Genomic DNA, 15,989 nt, shown 5'->3' with positions numbered 1-15,989 from the left:
AGCCACAGAAGCGGTTTTGGAAAGTTACAGTGCTATCACTGATACCCTCAGTCATTCGTACTCTGATGTTAATGGGAAGGGGGAGACCAGGCTTCAAGCGAACAATCTTTTGCAGAAAATGGAAGAACTGGAATTTGTGTTTATGCTGCCTTTTTGGACCCATGTGCTAGGTCATTTTCGTAAGGTCAGCAAAGCCCTTCAGAAATCAGAACTGTTATTGAGTTCTTGTGCAGGTTTGTACAGTTCACTGTTGGATTTTTAAAGGAAAATTAGAGAAGATTTTGATGAGCTTGAGAAACAAGCAAAAGCCACCTTGCCAAATGTTAACTACAAAACAAGGAGACAAAGAGTAAGGGAACGGCAAAGAAATGACAGAAGTGCACCTGATGCCTTAGATGCACTTTCTTCAAGAGATAAGTTTAGGATAAAATCCTTTATTCCTATATTAGATGCACTTGAAGCCAATTTAAAAAGAAGTACTGTGTACAGTGATGTTGCACAATTGTTTTCCATTCTTGCTAATCTGACAGCATCTAAGCAAGAAATTCAGCAAGGTGTTGAACTCTTGATGGAAGCATACCCAGAAGATATTGACCTGAAACTTACTGATGAACTTTTGCACTTTCACCTGTACGTGAGACAAAGCCATAGGCTTACAGAAGAGCACCCTCTGTCTCATATAGACCTTTATCAAATTATATACAAGGAAAAAATTCAGATGTCCTTTCCTAATGTGGAAGCAATCTTGCGGCTACTAGCTTTATAGTCACTAACTGCTCAGGAGAGAGGAGTTTTTCAATAGTCAAAAGAATTAAAAATTAGTTAAGGGCCACGATGTCTCAAGAGAGGTTGTTTGCACTGAGCATTCTGTATATTGAAAGTGACAAACTTAGATGTACACATTTTGATGAAGTTTTGGATGATTTTGCTATGAGGAAGGAAGGCTAGAAAAAAACATTTTTAGTCTTACTTTATTTGATGGTTGTAGTTTACTTCTTAATATGTATTTTAAAACTGACTGTTTAATGACAACATAAAGTAGATTCTAAAAGTGCCACACTGTCAGGTAATCATGATCATATTATTTACACTTCCCATGCAATATAATTTGTAAACTGAAGTTTTTTTTTTTAAAGAATAACATTACAATTTCATTTTCCTAAAAATTAACGGTTATTCCACAAAAAGTTTACAAAGTTCAGTTATTGCAAAAGTTTTTCAGTGTTAATGTTAACATTTATGCATTTTTTTCAATCATTATGGTATTTAACAATAACATCTTATGTCCTTTAGAGGAGAAATTGTGAATTGCAGAATTTTAAACACCCATCATCATCCTTGGCTTCACTCAATTTTGTTTATAACACTCTTCCATTTTCTTCTAGTCGTGAGGGTGGGGGATTGGGAGGGGCCTCACAAGTGGAGTAGCCTAGGGCCTCTCTTCATCTAAATCTGGCCCTGGTGCTGGACTAGATGGACCAATTGTCTGATTCAGCAGGGCTTATGTTTTCATGAGAATCGTACCTACATTAGCACATTAGTTGTAAACCTCTGTCTGGTTCTGCCCTCTAGAGAGAGCTAGATGTTAGGATAAGGAGAAACCCTTTTCCTGACCTCTAGCTTTTTAGAATAGGGAACCGTTTCATCCCTGTGACCCCTAGATCTGATGAAGTTTTTATGACTTCTCATGTATAAACAAGAATGGATTCAGCTAGTATATTGCTGTTTACGTAACATAGTTTTGTAGACTTTTAACTTTAACCCTTTTTTTGGTCATAGAAATGCTATCATTTCTATTTTACATGTAAGCTGTGACAGCATTTGTAGCTTTGAACTTACTTAGTTGTAGCATGCACACGAAGCTTATACCCAGAATTTAACTTTGTTGGGTTTAAAGGTTCCACTGGACTCAAACTTTGTTCTGTTGCTTTAGACCAACACGTCTACCCACCTGAATCTATTTACTTGTGTTATTAGTGTTAAAATAAAAAGGCAGTAAATTGAGCTTCAGATTCATTCAGATACTAAACAAATTTTAATGGGTGGTTTGTATTGTTGGTTGTATTGGCTCCTGAATAAGGTTCTGTATATGATTAGTTTGTCCTTTATGAGCTCAATTATAGGAAGACAGTTCAGGAGAGAAAAAAGATCACCATCCCACATTGATCAAGGTAATGTGTTGAGATATAAAATGACACTAAAGCTGTATCTCTCCTTATATATAATTATCTTTTGATGTGAATGTTCCACATGCTCCCACAGCATTTGGCTCGCTCAGCTGCCACTTAGAAGGTCTGCTAATCTTCTACATTGCCTCACTGTGTTGCCTCAGTCCCGCCCACAGAGCCGCCACCCAGCATCTTGGCCTCAGTCTGGAGGGAGCCAGTGAAGGGGCTGGATGCTCCATCGGGCAGAGGCTTAGGAGGCAGTGCGGTGTGGTACAGGAACGCTCCCCGCTGATTATAAGTGATGGGGATTCCCTTTTCTCCTCCGTGCTTTCAACCGCCACTCAAGAGTACTCGCGTGCCATTGTCCAGGTGTTGGGTCTGCTCCTCTTCCCCACCCATTTTCATTTCAGCCCCTGTTCCCTGTCAGATTTACTGGCAGACATCTCTCTCTCCCTTGACGAAGACACTTCTTTTGGCTCCTGTGTGGGACTAACTCTCCCCTCAGTGGCTGCTGGTAGGCAACCAAGCTTGGTTCTGTCAGTAAAAAGACAAAGGACTTTCAGCATAATCCCGTCCCCCACCCACTGCCATCTTTGCCACTTTTTTGTCAGAATAAACTGTGAAAACGGCTGTGTCTACTGCTTGGCTCCACCATGGCTGGTTGGCTAATGAGGTGGCCCAGCGACCATCACACCATTCTCTTCAACCCCCTGCTTTTTGGCTGACTTTCACCTAGGGTTGCCAATCTCCAGGTGGAACCTAGAGATCTCCCGCTGTTACAATTGATCTCCAGATGACAGAGATCAGTTCCCCTGGAGAAAATGGCTGCTTTGGAGGGTAGACCCTATGATATTACACCCTGCTGAGTCCTTCTACCCCCCCAAATGCTGCCTTCTGTAGGATCCACCCCCCAAATCTCCAGGTATTTCCCTAATCAGAGCTGCCAACTGTACTTTCTCCTCAGTGCCTGTTGCTAGGCAACCAAGCTTTGTTCTGTGAGTAAAAGGCACTTTCCAGACCTATGTTGGCCTTTGGAAGAAAACTCATTGGGGCAAGTCCTGATAGAATTGCCAACTCCAGGTGGCAAATTCCTGGAGATTTGAGGGGTGGAGCCTGGAGAGGGTGAGGCTTGAGGAGGGGTGGGACCTCAAACAGGTACAATGCCATACACTCTACCCTCCAAACCAGCCATTCCCTCCTTGGGAACCACTGTTGCCAATCTCCAGGTGAGGGCTGGAGGTCACTCAAAATTACAACTGCTCTTCAGGTAGCAGAGATCAGTTCCTTTGGGGAAAATGCTCGTCATTATACCCTGCTGAGGTCGCCACAGCAAATTGTCACACTCTGCTAATATTTGGCCACTGCTGTATTATTACTTCATCACTGAGAGCCCAAAGCCAGGGCACTCTCCCAGAGCCTGTTTATTTCCACAACGGGCCTTATTCCTAGTATTCATATATTGATGGTTTTTCAGTAGATGCAGAGGGGTCAGTCTAGGTAAAAGCAGAATGGGATCGAAATCCAAAGGTGGCTTTTTCTGCCGGGTCGAAGAAATGAATAAGGGGGCGCTTTAATATAAAGGGGGGGGGGGTGAGAATGAATTCTTTAGGACCAAAATGGGTTTAACTTTTAGGAGGTAGTTATTTGGGTTGCCATGTTGTTGCTCCTATCTGTTAAGTTAATATCACTAAATTTCTTGGCAGGTACTTGAATGCAGTAGGATGCAGGCCAGTGTTTATATCATTCTCTTAACGCAGGCCCATGCAATACAAGGCTCTTTCCTGCCATCAGGGGAATTGGAGCTATACATTGTTTGTAGTCCTTTCACTTTTCTTCTGTAACTGCTTCTCCCCTTCCTAGATTCAAAGCCATGTAGGCTGTTGCCTTCATACATATAGAGGAAGATTAGAATCCGGTGGTGGCAGAAAGAGGGTTAGAAAAAAGAGGAAACTGATGTGAGTGTAGGGCAACCTGTGGATCTGGGAAAAGGGAAAATTGGGGTTTAATGGTGGTACAGTATATGTGCTGCCGAAGCGAGCACTAACGGTGGTACAGAGAAGAGGGAGAGAAAGGAATCCAGAGAAAAAGGGCTAACTTGGGACTCACAGGTTCCTGCACATGGGGAAGAATATAAAGGAGGGTGTCACTGAGGGATATAGATGCACACTTTTCAGTAAAGAGAAACAAGAGCTTCTTTTTGGAGCAGAGAGAAAATTTTAACTTGGTGTTTTTACAAAACTGGGTTTTATAATTGAATAGCAGTAAGGTCCGTTGTGGGAAGAAATACAACGAACTGTAGAAGGAAGCTCCAGGTGAGTGTACCGACTGTGACTGGTGAGGCAGCAGAGGGAAGGGGAAAATAGAGGGAGGCAAGCCATGTTTATATATGTCTTCTGCTTAGCTATAAGGCAGGGCTGTCTCAAGTCATACTACCAAGTGGGTAGTATGGGAGGACAGCCTCATGGTAACAGGCAGGGGTTTTTTGGTAGAAAAAGCCCAGCAGGAACTCATTAGCATAATAGGCCAAACCCAACAGCAGAAACGCATTAGCATATTAGACCACACCCCTGACAGCAAGCTCATTAGCATATTAGGCCACACCCCATATGTTACCAGAAGTGTGGTCATCCAACCACACCCACCTTTTGCTTCTTATTCTGTTTACTTTGTTGTCAAAACCCTGGGCTTTTTTTGTAGCAGGAACTTCTTTGCATGTTAGGCCACACACTCCTAATGTAGCCAATCCTAATGAGTGTCTGCTGTTAGGTGTGGCCTATTATGCTAATGAGTTCCTGCTGGGCGTGGCAAACTCAGGAGCCAGCCGGAACTCCGTTCCTGTGCGTTCCTGCCCAAAAATAGCCCTGGTAATAGGTATGATTCCCTCCACCCCTGACTTATGTTGATTTGGGGTTATGCAGTGGCAGCTAAGGCAGAAAAGCTCCTCCTCCTGAGGGACCTCAGCAGGGTATAATTCCATAGAGTCCATTGCCCAAAGCAGCCATTTTCTCCAGGAGAACTGATCTTGGAGATCTCCAGGTGCTGCCTGGAGGCTGGCAATACAAAGGGGAGGGCCAGACCTGTAGATCTGAGGGGTAGAGCCTGGATTTGGGGTGCGGAGGGACCTTAGCAGGGTATAATACCATAGAGTCCACTGCCCAAAGTAGCCATTGTAATAGCTGGGAAATTTTCTGTAGGGGAAATGATGTGTTGTGGCTGGGGAACATGGTGATTTCTGGGAGATCTCCAGGCACCACAGGGAGATTGGCAACTCCGGTGACCATTTAAGGGAAGGTTGAGATATGTATTTTGGCAACTCCAGTGACCATTTAAGGGGAAATTGGGATATGTATTTTACCTTAGGACACATTCAATGACTCACAACAACAAACTGCTTAGAATGTTAGAGGCAAAGGCCAATCAGGCCGCATATGCAAATGACCTCTGTGTTCTGACTGGCTATTGGGGGAGAGGAACAGCAAATTGTTTAGAATATTGGAGGCGAGGCTCAGGCAACGCAGCCAGTGGATAGGGACAGCTTCTGAGTGACAGATCAGGGAGCAAACTGATTTGGGAGTGTGTGGAATGTTCAGGAGAGTCCATGACCAAAACAGAATTATATATAAGGAGAGATGAGATGGTATAGCTGCCTCAGATTACAGAAGCATATGGACATGAAGCTCAGAATGACTTATGTTGTACTTCCTTGCTTTAATAGCAAAAAGAGCTGTGGGATTCTAATCCCTTCTGACATTTATTTGCTTATCATTTTCCTTCTAAGTAAACTGGAAATGTTAATACTAGAGAGTTATTGCTTAGTTATAGAGTACTGTCCAGGGAAATTTTAGTATTTTTATTTATTTAGACTATTTCTATGTCTGGAGTCCTGTTTGAGGTGTTTTACAACTAAAAACTAAAAATGTATCTAGATTTTATAAAGATGCATGTGAATGATGTATTCATGGAATTTTTATATTTTTAACTTGCCAGGGACAACCAGTTGGCGAATGTGATTTTAATATTCGTCTATCATGTATAGAAAAAGAGATTATACTCCCACGTCATGACAAAATGAAGACTGGCCAAATTGATAAAGCACAAGAACCTTTCAGTGTTCGTAACAAACCATTTTTTGACATCCATGCCGCAAAAAAGGTAAATATGTTTTTGATAATTTAACCCAATAGTCACTCATTTTGTACATGACTTCAGCCTCTTTTAGGGGTTTCTTTGCAATTAAAACCATGCATGTAAATACAAGTTATTTTTGTTCTATGCTTAATTGAGTTATTTTTAAATAAATGAGTACAGTGTAAAATATTTTTCTTTTGGAGAGTTTTTAATATGTTATATGTAGAAGGGCAGGAAAAAAGAAAAGGACTGTTCGTATAGCTAAACTGTGGCATGTATTCTCCATGTTGAGCTTAATCATCATTGAGGTTTATCTTGGCACCAGTCTTCACAGTGGTACAAACTAATCAGGGTTTGCTGTTTACTGTGATGTTGAAACAAAATGGTTTTATTTCATAATTGAACTACATTCTACTTCAGATTATTGAGATTATTGGTATACCCAGGAGCTAAAGCTGATGAAGCGAAGGCTCAGACAGCTAGAAAGACAGTGGCGGCGAGTTCGTGACGAAGCGTCAAGAGCATCCTATTGAACGTTTATGAAGTCGTATGAGGTGGCAACCAAGGCTGCGAAGAAGGACTTCTACGCAGCCGAAATTGCATCTGCAAGCTCGCACCCAGCACAATTGTATAGCACGATTTGGTCTTTAACCACCCTGCCTCAAAGCAGTCAAAATCTCAGGGAATTGGATATAGGCTGTGAGGCTTTTGCGAGCTATTTTGTAGATAAAGTCTTGCTGCTCCGCCGCAACCTCCCGGCCACACTTGAGACAGTATACAAACTCGAGGCCCCATGTGCGTCTTCTGGTCCCATTCTGGATTGTTTCAGCCCTCTCAGCCTAGAGGAAGTTGACAGATTGATCTCAACTGTACGACCAACCACATGCAGCCTTGATCCTTGCCCCTCCTGGCTAATTAAAGCTGGCCGCAAGGGGTTACGAGGCACCCTTAGGGACATTATCCACAGGTCCCTCTCGGAGGGCCTTTTCCCAGGGGCTCTTAAGGAAGCGATGGTCCACCCTCTCCTAAAAAAACCCATCCTTGGACCCGGCTGAATTGGCCGACTATCGGCCAGTCTCCAATCTGCCCTATTTGGGCAAATTAATAGAGATGGCGGTGGCGATACAGTTGCAGAGCTTTCTGGATGACACTTCCATGCTGGATCCCTTCCAGTCCGACTTCTGCTGTGGTCATGGGACGGAGACAACACTGGTTGCCCTCATGGATGACCTCCGGAGGCATCTGGATTGGTGCGGGACGGCGGTGCTGCTGTTGTCAGATCTGTAGGCGGCGTTCGACATAGTCGACCATCAGCTCCTCGCCCACTGCCTCACCGACGTGGGGATTCGGGGGCTGGCCTTACAGTGGCTTTTTTCCTTTTTCCAAAGCTGGGGGCGAGGGTCTACACTGGGGGAACAGCTGTCCTGGAGGCACCCACTGGAATGTGGAGTGCCACAAGGAGCGGTGCTGTCCCAGATGCTATTTAACATCTACATGCGCCCCCTTGCCCAGATTGCACGGAGGTATGGGCTTGGGTGTCACCAATATGCAGATGACACCCAGCTCTATCTGTTGTTGGGCGGGCGGTCTGGCTCTACCCCGGAAGATCTGGACCGGGTGTTGCAGGACGTAGCGAGATGGCTTAGGCTGAGTCGTCTGAAACTGAATTCGACGTAGACGGAGGTCCTTTCCCTGAATCGGAGCAGCTCGGGGTTAGGGGCCCCTCTTCCGGCCTTCGGTGGGGCGCCACTGGTGCCAGCACTGAGTGTCAGGAGTTTGTGTGTGCTCCTGGATGCTTCATTGACAATGGGGGCCCAGGTAGCGGCCACTGCCAAGGCAGCCTTTTATCACCTTCGGCTGATTAGGCAGTTGGTCCCCTTCCTCGAGCGCAATGATCTGGCTTCAGTGATCCACACTATGGTCACCTCGAGGCTAGACTACTGTAATGCTCTCTATATGGGGCTGCCCTTGGGGCAACTTCGGAAGCTGCAGCTGGTGCAAAATGCAGCAGCCAGGTTGTTGATGGGTCTCCCCAGGTGGGAGCACATTCAGCCTGTGCTGAAGTCATTGCACTGGCTTCCAATAGTGTTCCGGATTTGCTTCAAGGTTTTGACCTTTAAAGCCCTAAATGGTCAGGGGCCTGCCTTTCCCCGTACATTCCTCCAAGAGCACTGCGGTCTGGATCACAACACCGCCTGGCCCCCCCTGGGCCTAGGGAGGCCAGGTTGATGGTAACCAGGACCAGGGCGTTCTCCCTGGTGGCGCCAACGCTGTGGAACGAGCTCCCTAATGAAATTAGAATGCTACGGGACCTCCAGCAGTTCCATAGAGCGGTGAAAACTGAGCTGTTTCACCAAGTGTTCAAATAAGAACTGACTGCACCGGCTGGGTCACACTAGCACTTTACCACAGGACGCCGCCGTACTTATTTAGTTTTACTGTATTTATTGTATTTTATATCTGTATTTGCTGGTTTTATATTGTATGTTGTTTTAAATTGTTGTAAGCTGCCCTGAGCTGCTTCGGCGGGAGGGCGGGGTAAAAGCCCAAGTAAGTAAGTAAGTAAATAAATAAATAATTCTGTGAGAAACTCAAAATGTTGTGGACACATAGGCATGGCTAACACTAATCAAAAGTATTGAAGAGCCATACTGGTAGTGGATTGTGGGGTAGCTTTAGGAGCAGACCACTCTTGACTATATTCTCTTCCTTCACTCTATCATTGCAGTTGTGTCATTAATGAAAATGTATTGCATCTCTCTCGCTGTCAGCATTATATAAAAATCCAAATGATCAAAATCAATGGAAACATTCTTTTCCTTTACTATTGTTTAAGAAAAACTACTTTAAAAAGTGTAAAATGTATGGTTTCACTCCCTTTGCCTTACAGAGGTTCTGGGAAGCATAAGGTGATTGGCTAGGTTGGAAGTTTTCTTCTCTGATCTGCTATTGGCTAACTAAGGAGAAATGAGGCACACCAGTTAAATTTTACCTCAGCATTATGGGATATCACTATAATGAAATACTGAATATTGTAGAATCTTTCCCTCAGCAGTCTTTAAAATGCAATGGTAGAAGAGTTGCAGAATTGGGATCTGAAGGATTTGGATTTGGAACACAGGGTTTAGGATCCATGTGGAACTGCCGAAATTGCTCTCTGCCACAATCACACTTTCTTTTTTGACTTGTTGTTATGCCTATTCCTATACATTACACACTCCGTGGATTCTCAACTGCTGGAGGGAGAAATAGCTGAGATTATTTTTTGAATGTAGGTGTCAGTTTTAGTCCTCAGGTTTGAATTTGTGCAGTCTTGAGAGAACAGGATTCCAAGTGTGTCAGAGTTTGAAATGTGTCTCAGAATGACATATGTACACTAGAGGCAAATTAGAAAGAATATGTAACTTTCCTTATCTATCAAACAGAAGTGCTATTAGAAGGTAAAGCCCAACAGTTTGAAAAAAATATACTTTCATTCATTGTAGCTGTGTCACTCAAATGTAAAAGAACTTAGGGGCACTTGTCAGTAGTATGTTTTTTATATCTGTTCTTCATAATTTCTGTGCAGTCCCATATGGGACTGCATGTGCATGAAGAAGAGCACTCGATGAACAATGGTAACAGGTAAGTGCAACTCTGTTTTCTATGTTAAGGACAGATACATGAAACTCTCTAATATACTTTTCATCCAACAAAATAAAGGGTTTTAAAAATATTGTTGGTTATTTTATTGTCTCAAATTCTCTGGTGGTTTGTTTGCCTTACATGAAAGTGGAGTTTGCATTTGAATGATTTCTGTGTTCTTTTATCTTACCTTTCTGGATGATTGTGACTTTTTAATGCTTGATCCTGTGTAAGCAAGTGCAGACGTTTTCAGGAGTTTGGCACACTATTGACTGACCTGGTGCATTGCGAACATCTTTAGCTGGTATCCTATGTGCTCTCAGCAGAAAAGAGAAAAGTTAACAAAAGAGCTTATGCCAAAGTGCAGAGAGTAAGAGAATTACACCAGCTTCTATACCAATACTGCCAAGCACCACCAAACATGGCACAATAATTATTTAATAATAATTATCGTATGGCATAGTATAGCCAGGAAATCCCAAGATTGTCTGGCAGCCTAACGTTGTAGCTCTTTTAGTGTTACGCACCACTAGGTGATGAGCTAGACTTATTTTTTGGGGATGAGAGAGCTCTGAAAGAGATGGGACTGACCCAAGGTTACCCAGCTGGCTTCATGTGGAGGAGTGCAGAATCAAACCTGGTTTTCCAAATTAGAATCCGTCTGTCTTTATAGTATATTTCATTATTTTCCACATCACATGTTCATAACACAAATATCATAGTTTTGGAATGGTATACAAACTATTCCTTTCACTACACCGCACTTTAAACATGGCACAGTGTGTTAAAGACACCCCTGTGACAGGCAACTGTAGAAGCAGCCAGCTAGCACACAGTGATGGAACCATGCTCCTGTGAAGTTAGCCTGCCACTGCCCGCACACAAAACACTCTGAAGGAGGGAACACATGCACACTGAAGTCCAAGGAGGACTGTGGCATGAGTGGGCGGAGCCCTGGAACAAACACATAGCACGGAGCCTTGCATATTTTGGTTTGAGTCCCCTGCTGTAACGGTGTTCTGTTTTACCAGGTGCACATTCAGAGAGGAAAACATGGCCACTTTGACCACATCACTTCCAGCTTGCCCTGGTGTACTTGGTAGAGGCATTGCTGAAAGAAAATCCATGAGCCAGTTTGGTGTAGTGGTTAAGAGCGGCGGACTCTAATCTGGAGAACCGGGTTTGATTCCCCACTCCTCTACATGCAGCTGTTGGTTGACCTAGGGTCAGTCAAAGTTCTCTCAGAGCTCTCTCAGCCCCACCTACCTCACAGGGTGTCTGTTGTGGGGAAAGGAAGGGAAGGAGATTGTAAACTGCTCTGAGACTCTGAGTGAAGGACGGGGTTTAAATCCACTCTCCTCTTCCTCCTCCTCCTCTTCCTCCATAGGGGTGCAGGTTGGTGGGGGGGAGGGAAGCTCAGAAACAAGTATTAAGGAGGACCAGCCTTTTGCCAGAAAAGGGAGATGTAGACACTAGGCAACAGCAAGTGAGCACACAACTGCATAGTCACAGCATATCTGTCAAACCTTCAGTAGGTCATTGGAGAAAGGCATCCATGTGGCAAATGGGGGGCATAGGTTTGGATCCCTCATAGGACGAAGTTATCAAGAAGGCAAAGCTCACTGTTTGGCCTCCAGTGGTCAGATCAGCAGTAAAATAGCAGGGAGAGGCCATGCTAGAACCCACACCAACCACTTATCCAACTGGGTTCACAGGAACAAGACAGAGTATAGAGCAGGGGTGTCGAACTCATTTGTTATGAGGGCCGGATCTGACAAAATGAGACCTTGTTGGGCCGGGTCATGTGCATCATAAAAGGTAATGCCAGGTGGCGGAGATGTAAATTTTATAAAGGACACAGACAAACACAATTAAAGATTTTTTAAAAAACTTTAAATAACACATTTCCAGTGAGTTCAGCACCCCTGGCATAGAGCATTAGGCATCCCCCAGCAGCTCTGCTGTTGACACCGGCCATGCAGGCCAGAATACAGAGAAAGACATAGTGTACTGGAAATGCACAGGTATAACATACCCAAAGTCCCTTGTTCAAATCACTGAGGCAGTCTGGATTGAGTTCTAGGCACCGCTGAGCATTTGTGCTGCCAATCATGAATACCTGGGTTGTTCATGCTGATTCAGCATTGCCTGTGGAATGCCGTTCCCCTGCCTTGAGGCTCATGTGGCACATGCCTGCTCTATTCTAGGTGTCAGGTGAAAATGTTTCTTTTTACCCAGGCTTTTATTTATTGGGGTTAATCTTTTAACATTTTAATAGTCTGCTTTTACCCTGAGAATTTAAACTACTCAATGTTTTCTGTTGTTTTTATACTATGACCGAGTTCTTAATAGTGTGCTTTAACTGTTAACTTTTATGCTGTGATATGTTTTCATTGTTTTATTTTTGTAAATTGACGCAGTCTGATTTCCTGGAAAGGCAGCAAAGAAAATGTTGAAATAAAGACTTTTCATCTGCTATGGGGATCTGTAGGATTTTAAAATCTTGCATCAGGGTTGTAAATGTTGTGATGGCAAGCCATTGTCACAGGTGTGACTGGAGCTAGAGAGGCTTTGGAAGCCAGCTAAGCCCAAATCATCCCATGGCATGCTTCTTACATTGCCTTGTTGTACGCTGACTCCTCACGCAGAAAGGCTCAGTGCTGGTAGGGTGGAGTGTAGTTTGGCACTGGTGTAACTCCAGGTATGCCACCATATATCAGGGACATGCCAGTATATTTTTGAGATATACTGCATGATGCTTAGTTGCCATCTGAAGCCTTTGAAGACACTACAGCATTGTTTTAAAAAAAGGAAAAAGGAAAACTACATTAAGTAATTGTTCTGGAGCAAAGAAGCATAGCAATTTGAAAACTCACGTATGTACCTCCGTCGTTCCAACAGAACAACTTAGATGCCAGGCTGTTTGGACCGAACAACTAAATTTGAGGATGAAGTCGACTTTGATGGAAGAAAACTTTTCATCCCTTCACTCAGTCCTCCTGGACCCCAGCCTGACAAGCAATCTACTGTCTCATTATGATAACTTAGTGCAGTAACTGAAACCTTTTCTGACATATGAAACTAGACCCCACATAAAGAGAAAACCAAGGCAATCCAAGCCCTGGTTCAATAAGGACTGCATAGTAGCCAAACAGGCCCTCATCTCAGCTTTCCATAAATACAAGACAGCTACTAGAATCGACAGTCTGGAGCCTCTTCAACATCTTGCTGAACATAAGAAACAATTTAAACAACTTATTGACAATAAAAAGAAAATCTATATAAAAATATCTTGGAACACACTCATCCAGGCAATCAAAGAGAAAAAAATTCCAGCTTGTTTTGGAAAATGACAACAAACCACCTATTTAAATATTCCTTGCCCCTGGACTCTCAGATTGTGGCACAAGACTGGGAAATTTACTTCCAGAAGATCTGTGATGGACTATCACAAGAACTTCTACCTTCTGTGATAGAAAACCTGCCTGAATGGCCACCCACCTCTCTACAGAAATCAAATCACTTATTAGTCAGCTTAAAAGTGGAAAGGCTCCTGGAATAGACTGCATACTGCCAGCGCTCTTGAAAAACAATCTAGACTGGTGGGCACCAATTCTGGCCTCACTTTTCTCCTACATCAATGCTACTGGCCATATATCTGAAGAATGGAAACAGGTGAGTTTAATACCCTTCTTTAAGAAAGGGAAGAAGGATGATCCTGCAAATTACAGACCTATCAGCCTCCTCAGCAGTATAGGTAAAACTTATGCTAACCATCTACTAGAGAAAATTAAGTGCCAGCTGGAACAAGAAAATATAACTGCAAAAGAACAGGCAGGTTTTAGGGCAGGAAGAATCACATCAGACCATTGTTTCGTCATGCAGCATCTGATTGAAAAATATATATAAAAGAGCTAATTATAGTTATATGCTGCATCCATAGATCTGAAAATAGCATTTGATTCTATCTCAAGTGCTACATTATGAGAAAAGCTAGAGGCAACATCTGTTGACTGAAGACTCTTTTACCTAATTCAAACCTTATAATACCAATACTTCCCTAAGGTTTGATGTAATAAGAAGGGGCGCTTATGATGCCATTAAAACATCAAAGGGCGTAAAGAAGGGTTGCTTGCTAGCCCCAATACTGTTAATTTTCTACATCATTTTGTAGTATGGTTAGTTGCATAAGCAGCCTTGATTGCCATCCACCTAAACTATCAGATTGTAAATTCTCAGTATTACTGTGTGCAGATGATACTGTAATTCTTTCCAGAAGTACAGTGGGTTTAAGGAGAGTCTTAAATGTGTTTAGCCAATTTTGCATGGATAAGCACTTAATAATAAATTACCAAAAAACTGAAAGTGATGGCCTTTAGTAAAAAAAAACCCAAATGAAAGGGATGGAGTATTATTAATGGACAGAAAATTGAAAAAGTTACTAGTTTTAAGTATCTAGACATGATTATATAAGCATCTGGTGTGATGAAAGCTCACTGCAAGCACAGAGCAGAAACAGGACAAAAGTCTGCTCAAGCTATAACCAACTTTTTATGCACTAAGGGAGGGCAATACATTCCAGCAGCCCTCAAACTCTTCCAGGCTAAAACACTAGCTCATCTCATGTATGGAACCTTACTAGGGCTCCCGCAATCTTATTTTGCTCCCCTAGAATGAGTACAGTCAAAATTCTTAACTTTAACTGAATGACAGATCACACCCAAAGAGTGCTTGTGAATAGTTCCTCATCTTCTTGGAGAAGAGTGACAAGTGGAGTGCCTCAAGGATCTGTACTGGGACCTGTTTTGTTCAACATCTTTATCAGTGATTTGGATGAAGGGGTAGATGGAATGCTTATTAAATTTGCAGATGATAGTAAATTGGGAGGGGAAGCAAATACAGCCGAAGACAAAGTCAGGATACAGGATGATCTTGACAGGCTGCAAAACTGGGCTAAAACAAATAAGGAAAAATCAAATGCATAATTATAGGTTGGGGAAGACTTATCTTGGCAGTAGTATGTGCGAAAAGGATCTAGGGGTCTTAGTAGACCATACACTGAACATGAGTCAGCAGTGTGATGCGGTTGCTAAAAAGGCAAATGCAATTTTGGACTGTATCAACAGAAGTATAATGTCCAGATCATGCGAAGTGATGGTACCATTTTACTCTGTTCTGGTTAGACCTCTCCTAAGGTATTGTGTTCAGTTTTGGGCACCATAATTTAAGAAGAATATAGACAAGCTGGAACATGTCTGGTGGAGAGCAATGAAAATGGTGAGGGGTCTGGAGACCAAGTCCTATGAGGAAAGGTTGAAGGAGCTGGGTATGTTTCGCCTGGAACCATCTTCAAGTACTTGAAGGGCTGTTATATAGAGGATGGTACGGACTTGTTTTCTGTTGCTCCAGAAGGTTGGACCAGAACCAACGGGTTGAAATTAAATCAGAAGAGTTTTCGGCTAAACATTAGGAAGAACTTTCTGACAGTTAGTGCAGTTCCTCAGCAGAACAGGCTTCCTCGGGAGATGGTGGGCTTCTCCTTCTTTGGAGGTTTTCAAACAGAGGCTAGATGGCCATCTGACAGCAAGGCAGATTCTTATTTATTTATTTAAATTATTTATTACTTTGATTTTTACCCTGCCCTCCCTGCTGGGGCGCGCTCAGGGCGGCTTACAAGAAACAATAGTTAAAACAGCAATATAAAAATCAATATCAAATACACAATAACATTATTAAAAACCATTAACAACGATGGTGTTATGGCTCTGGTAAAGTGCAGCTACAATGGTACATCCACTATTGACAGGCTCAGGCTGGAAAATTGGCGCAGGGCAAAGATGATGGAGCACAGCTCCTTACCTAAATGCCTGATGGCAGAGCTCCGTTATTGTGGCCCTGTGGAACTGTGATAAGTCCCGCAGGGCCCTGATCTCATCTGGAAGCTCGTTGCAGTAAGTTGGAGCTGCCACAGAAAACGCCCTGGACCTAGTCGATACCAGCCTGGCGTCCTTGGGACCGGGGGGGGGGAAACGATTTTGTCACCCGGACCACAGTGCTTGCTGGGAAATG

General features: G+C 43.2%; 1 protein-coding gene across 1 annotated transcript in view; it reads left to right on the top strand.

Moving 5' to 3' along the window:
- The window catches only part of RNGTT (RNA guanylyltransferase and 5'-phosphatase), a 270,839-nt gene that overhangs the window by 127,547 nt on the left and 127,303 nt on the right, over positions 1-15,989 (top strand). Inside the window, exon 11 of the mRNA XM_015417084.1 lies at positions 6,156-6,320. Within this exon, the coding sequence (XP_015272570.1) occupies positions 6,156-6,320 (165 nt within the window). The remainder of the gene's footprint in view (positions 1-6,155; positions 6,321-15,989) is intronic.

This window comes from Gekko japonicus, unplaced genomic scaffold, assembly GCF_001447785.1.
Source record: "Gekko japonicus isolate JY-2015 unplaced genomic scaffold, Gekko_japonicus_V1.1 scaffold760, whole genome shotgun sequence".
In the NCBI taxonomy this organism is placed as follows: domain Eukaryota; kingdom Metazoa; phylum Chordata; class Lepidosauria; order Squamata; family Gekkonidae; genus Gekko; species Gekko japonicus.
The sequence above is the reverse complement of the archived record's forward strand: the minus strand, read 5'-3'. Positions and strand labels throughout refer to the sequence as shown.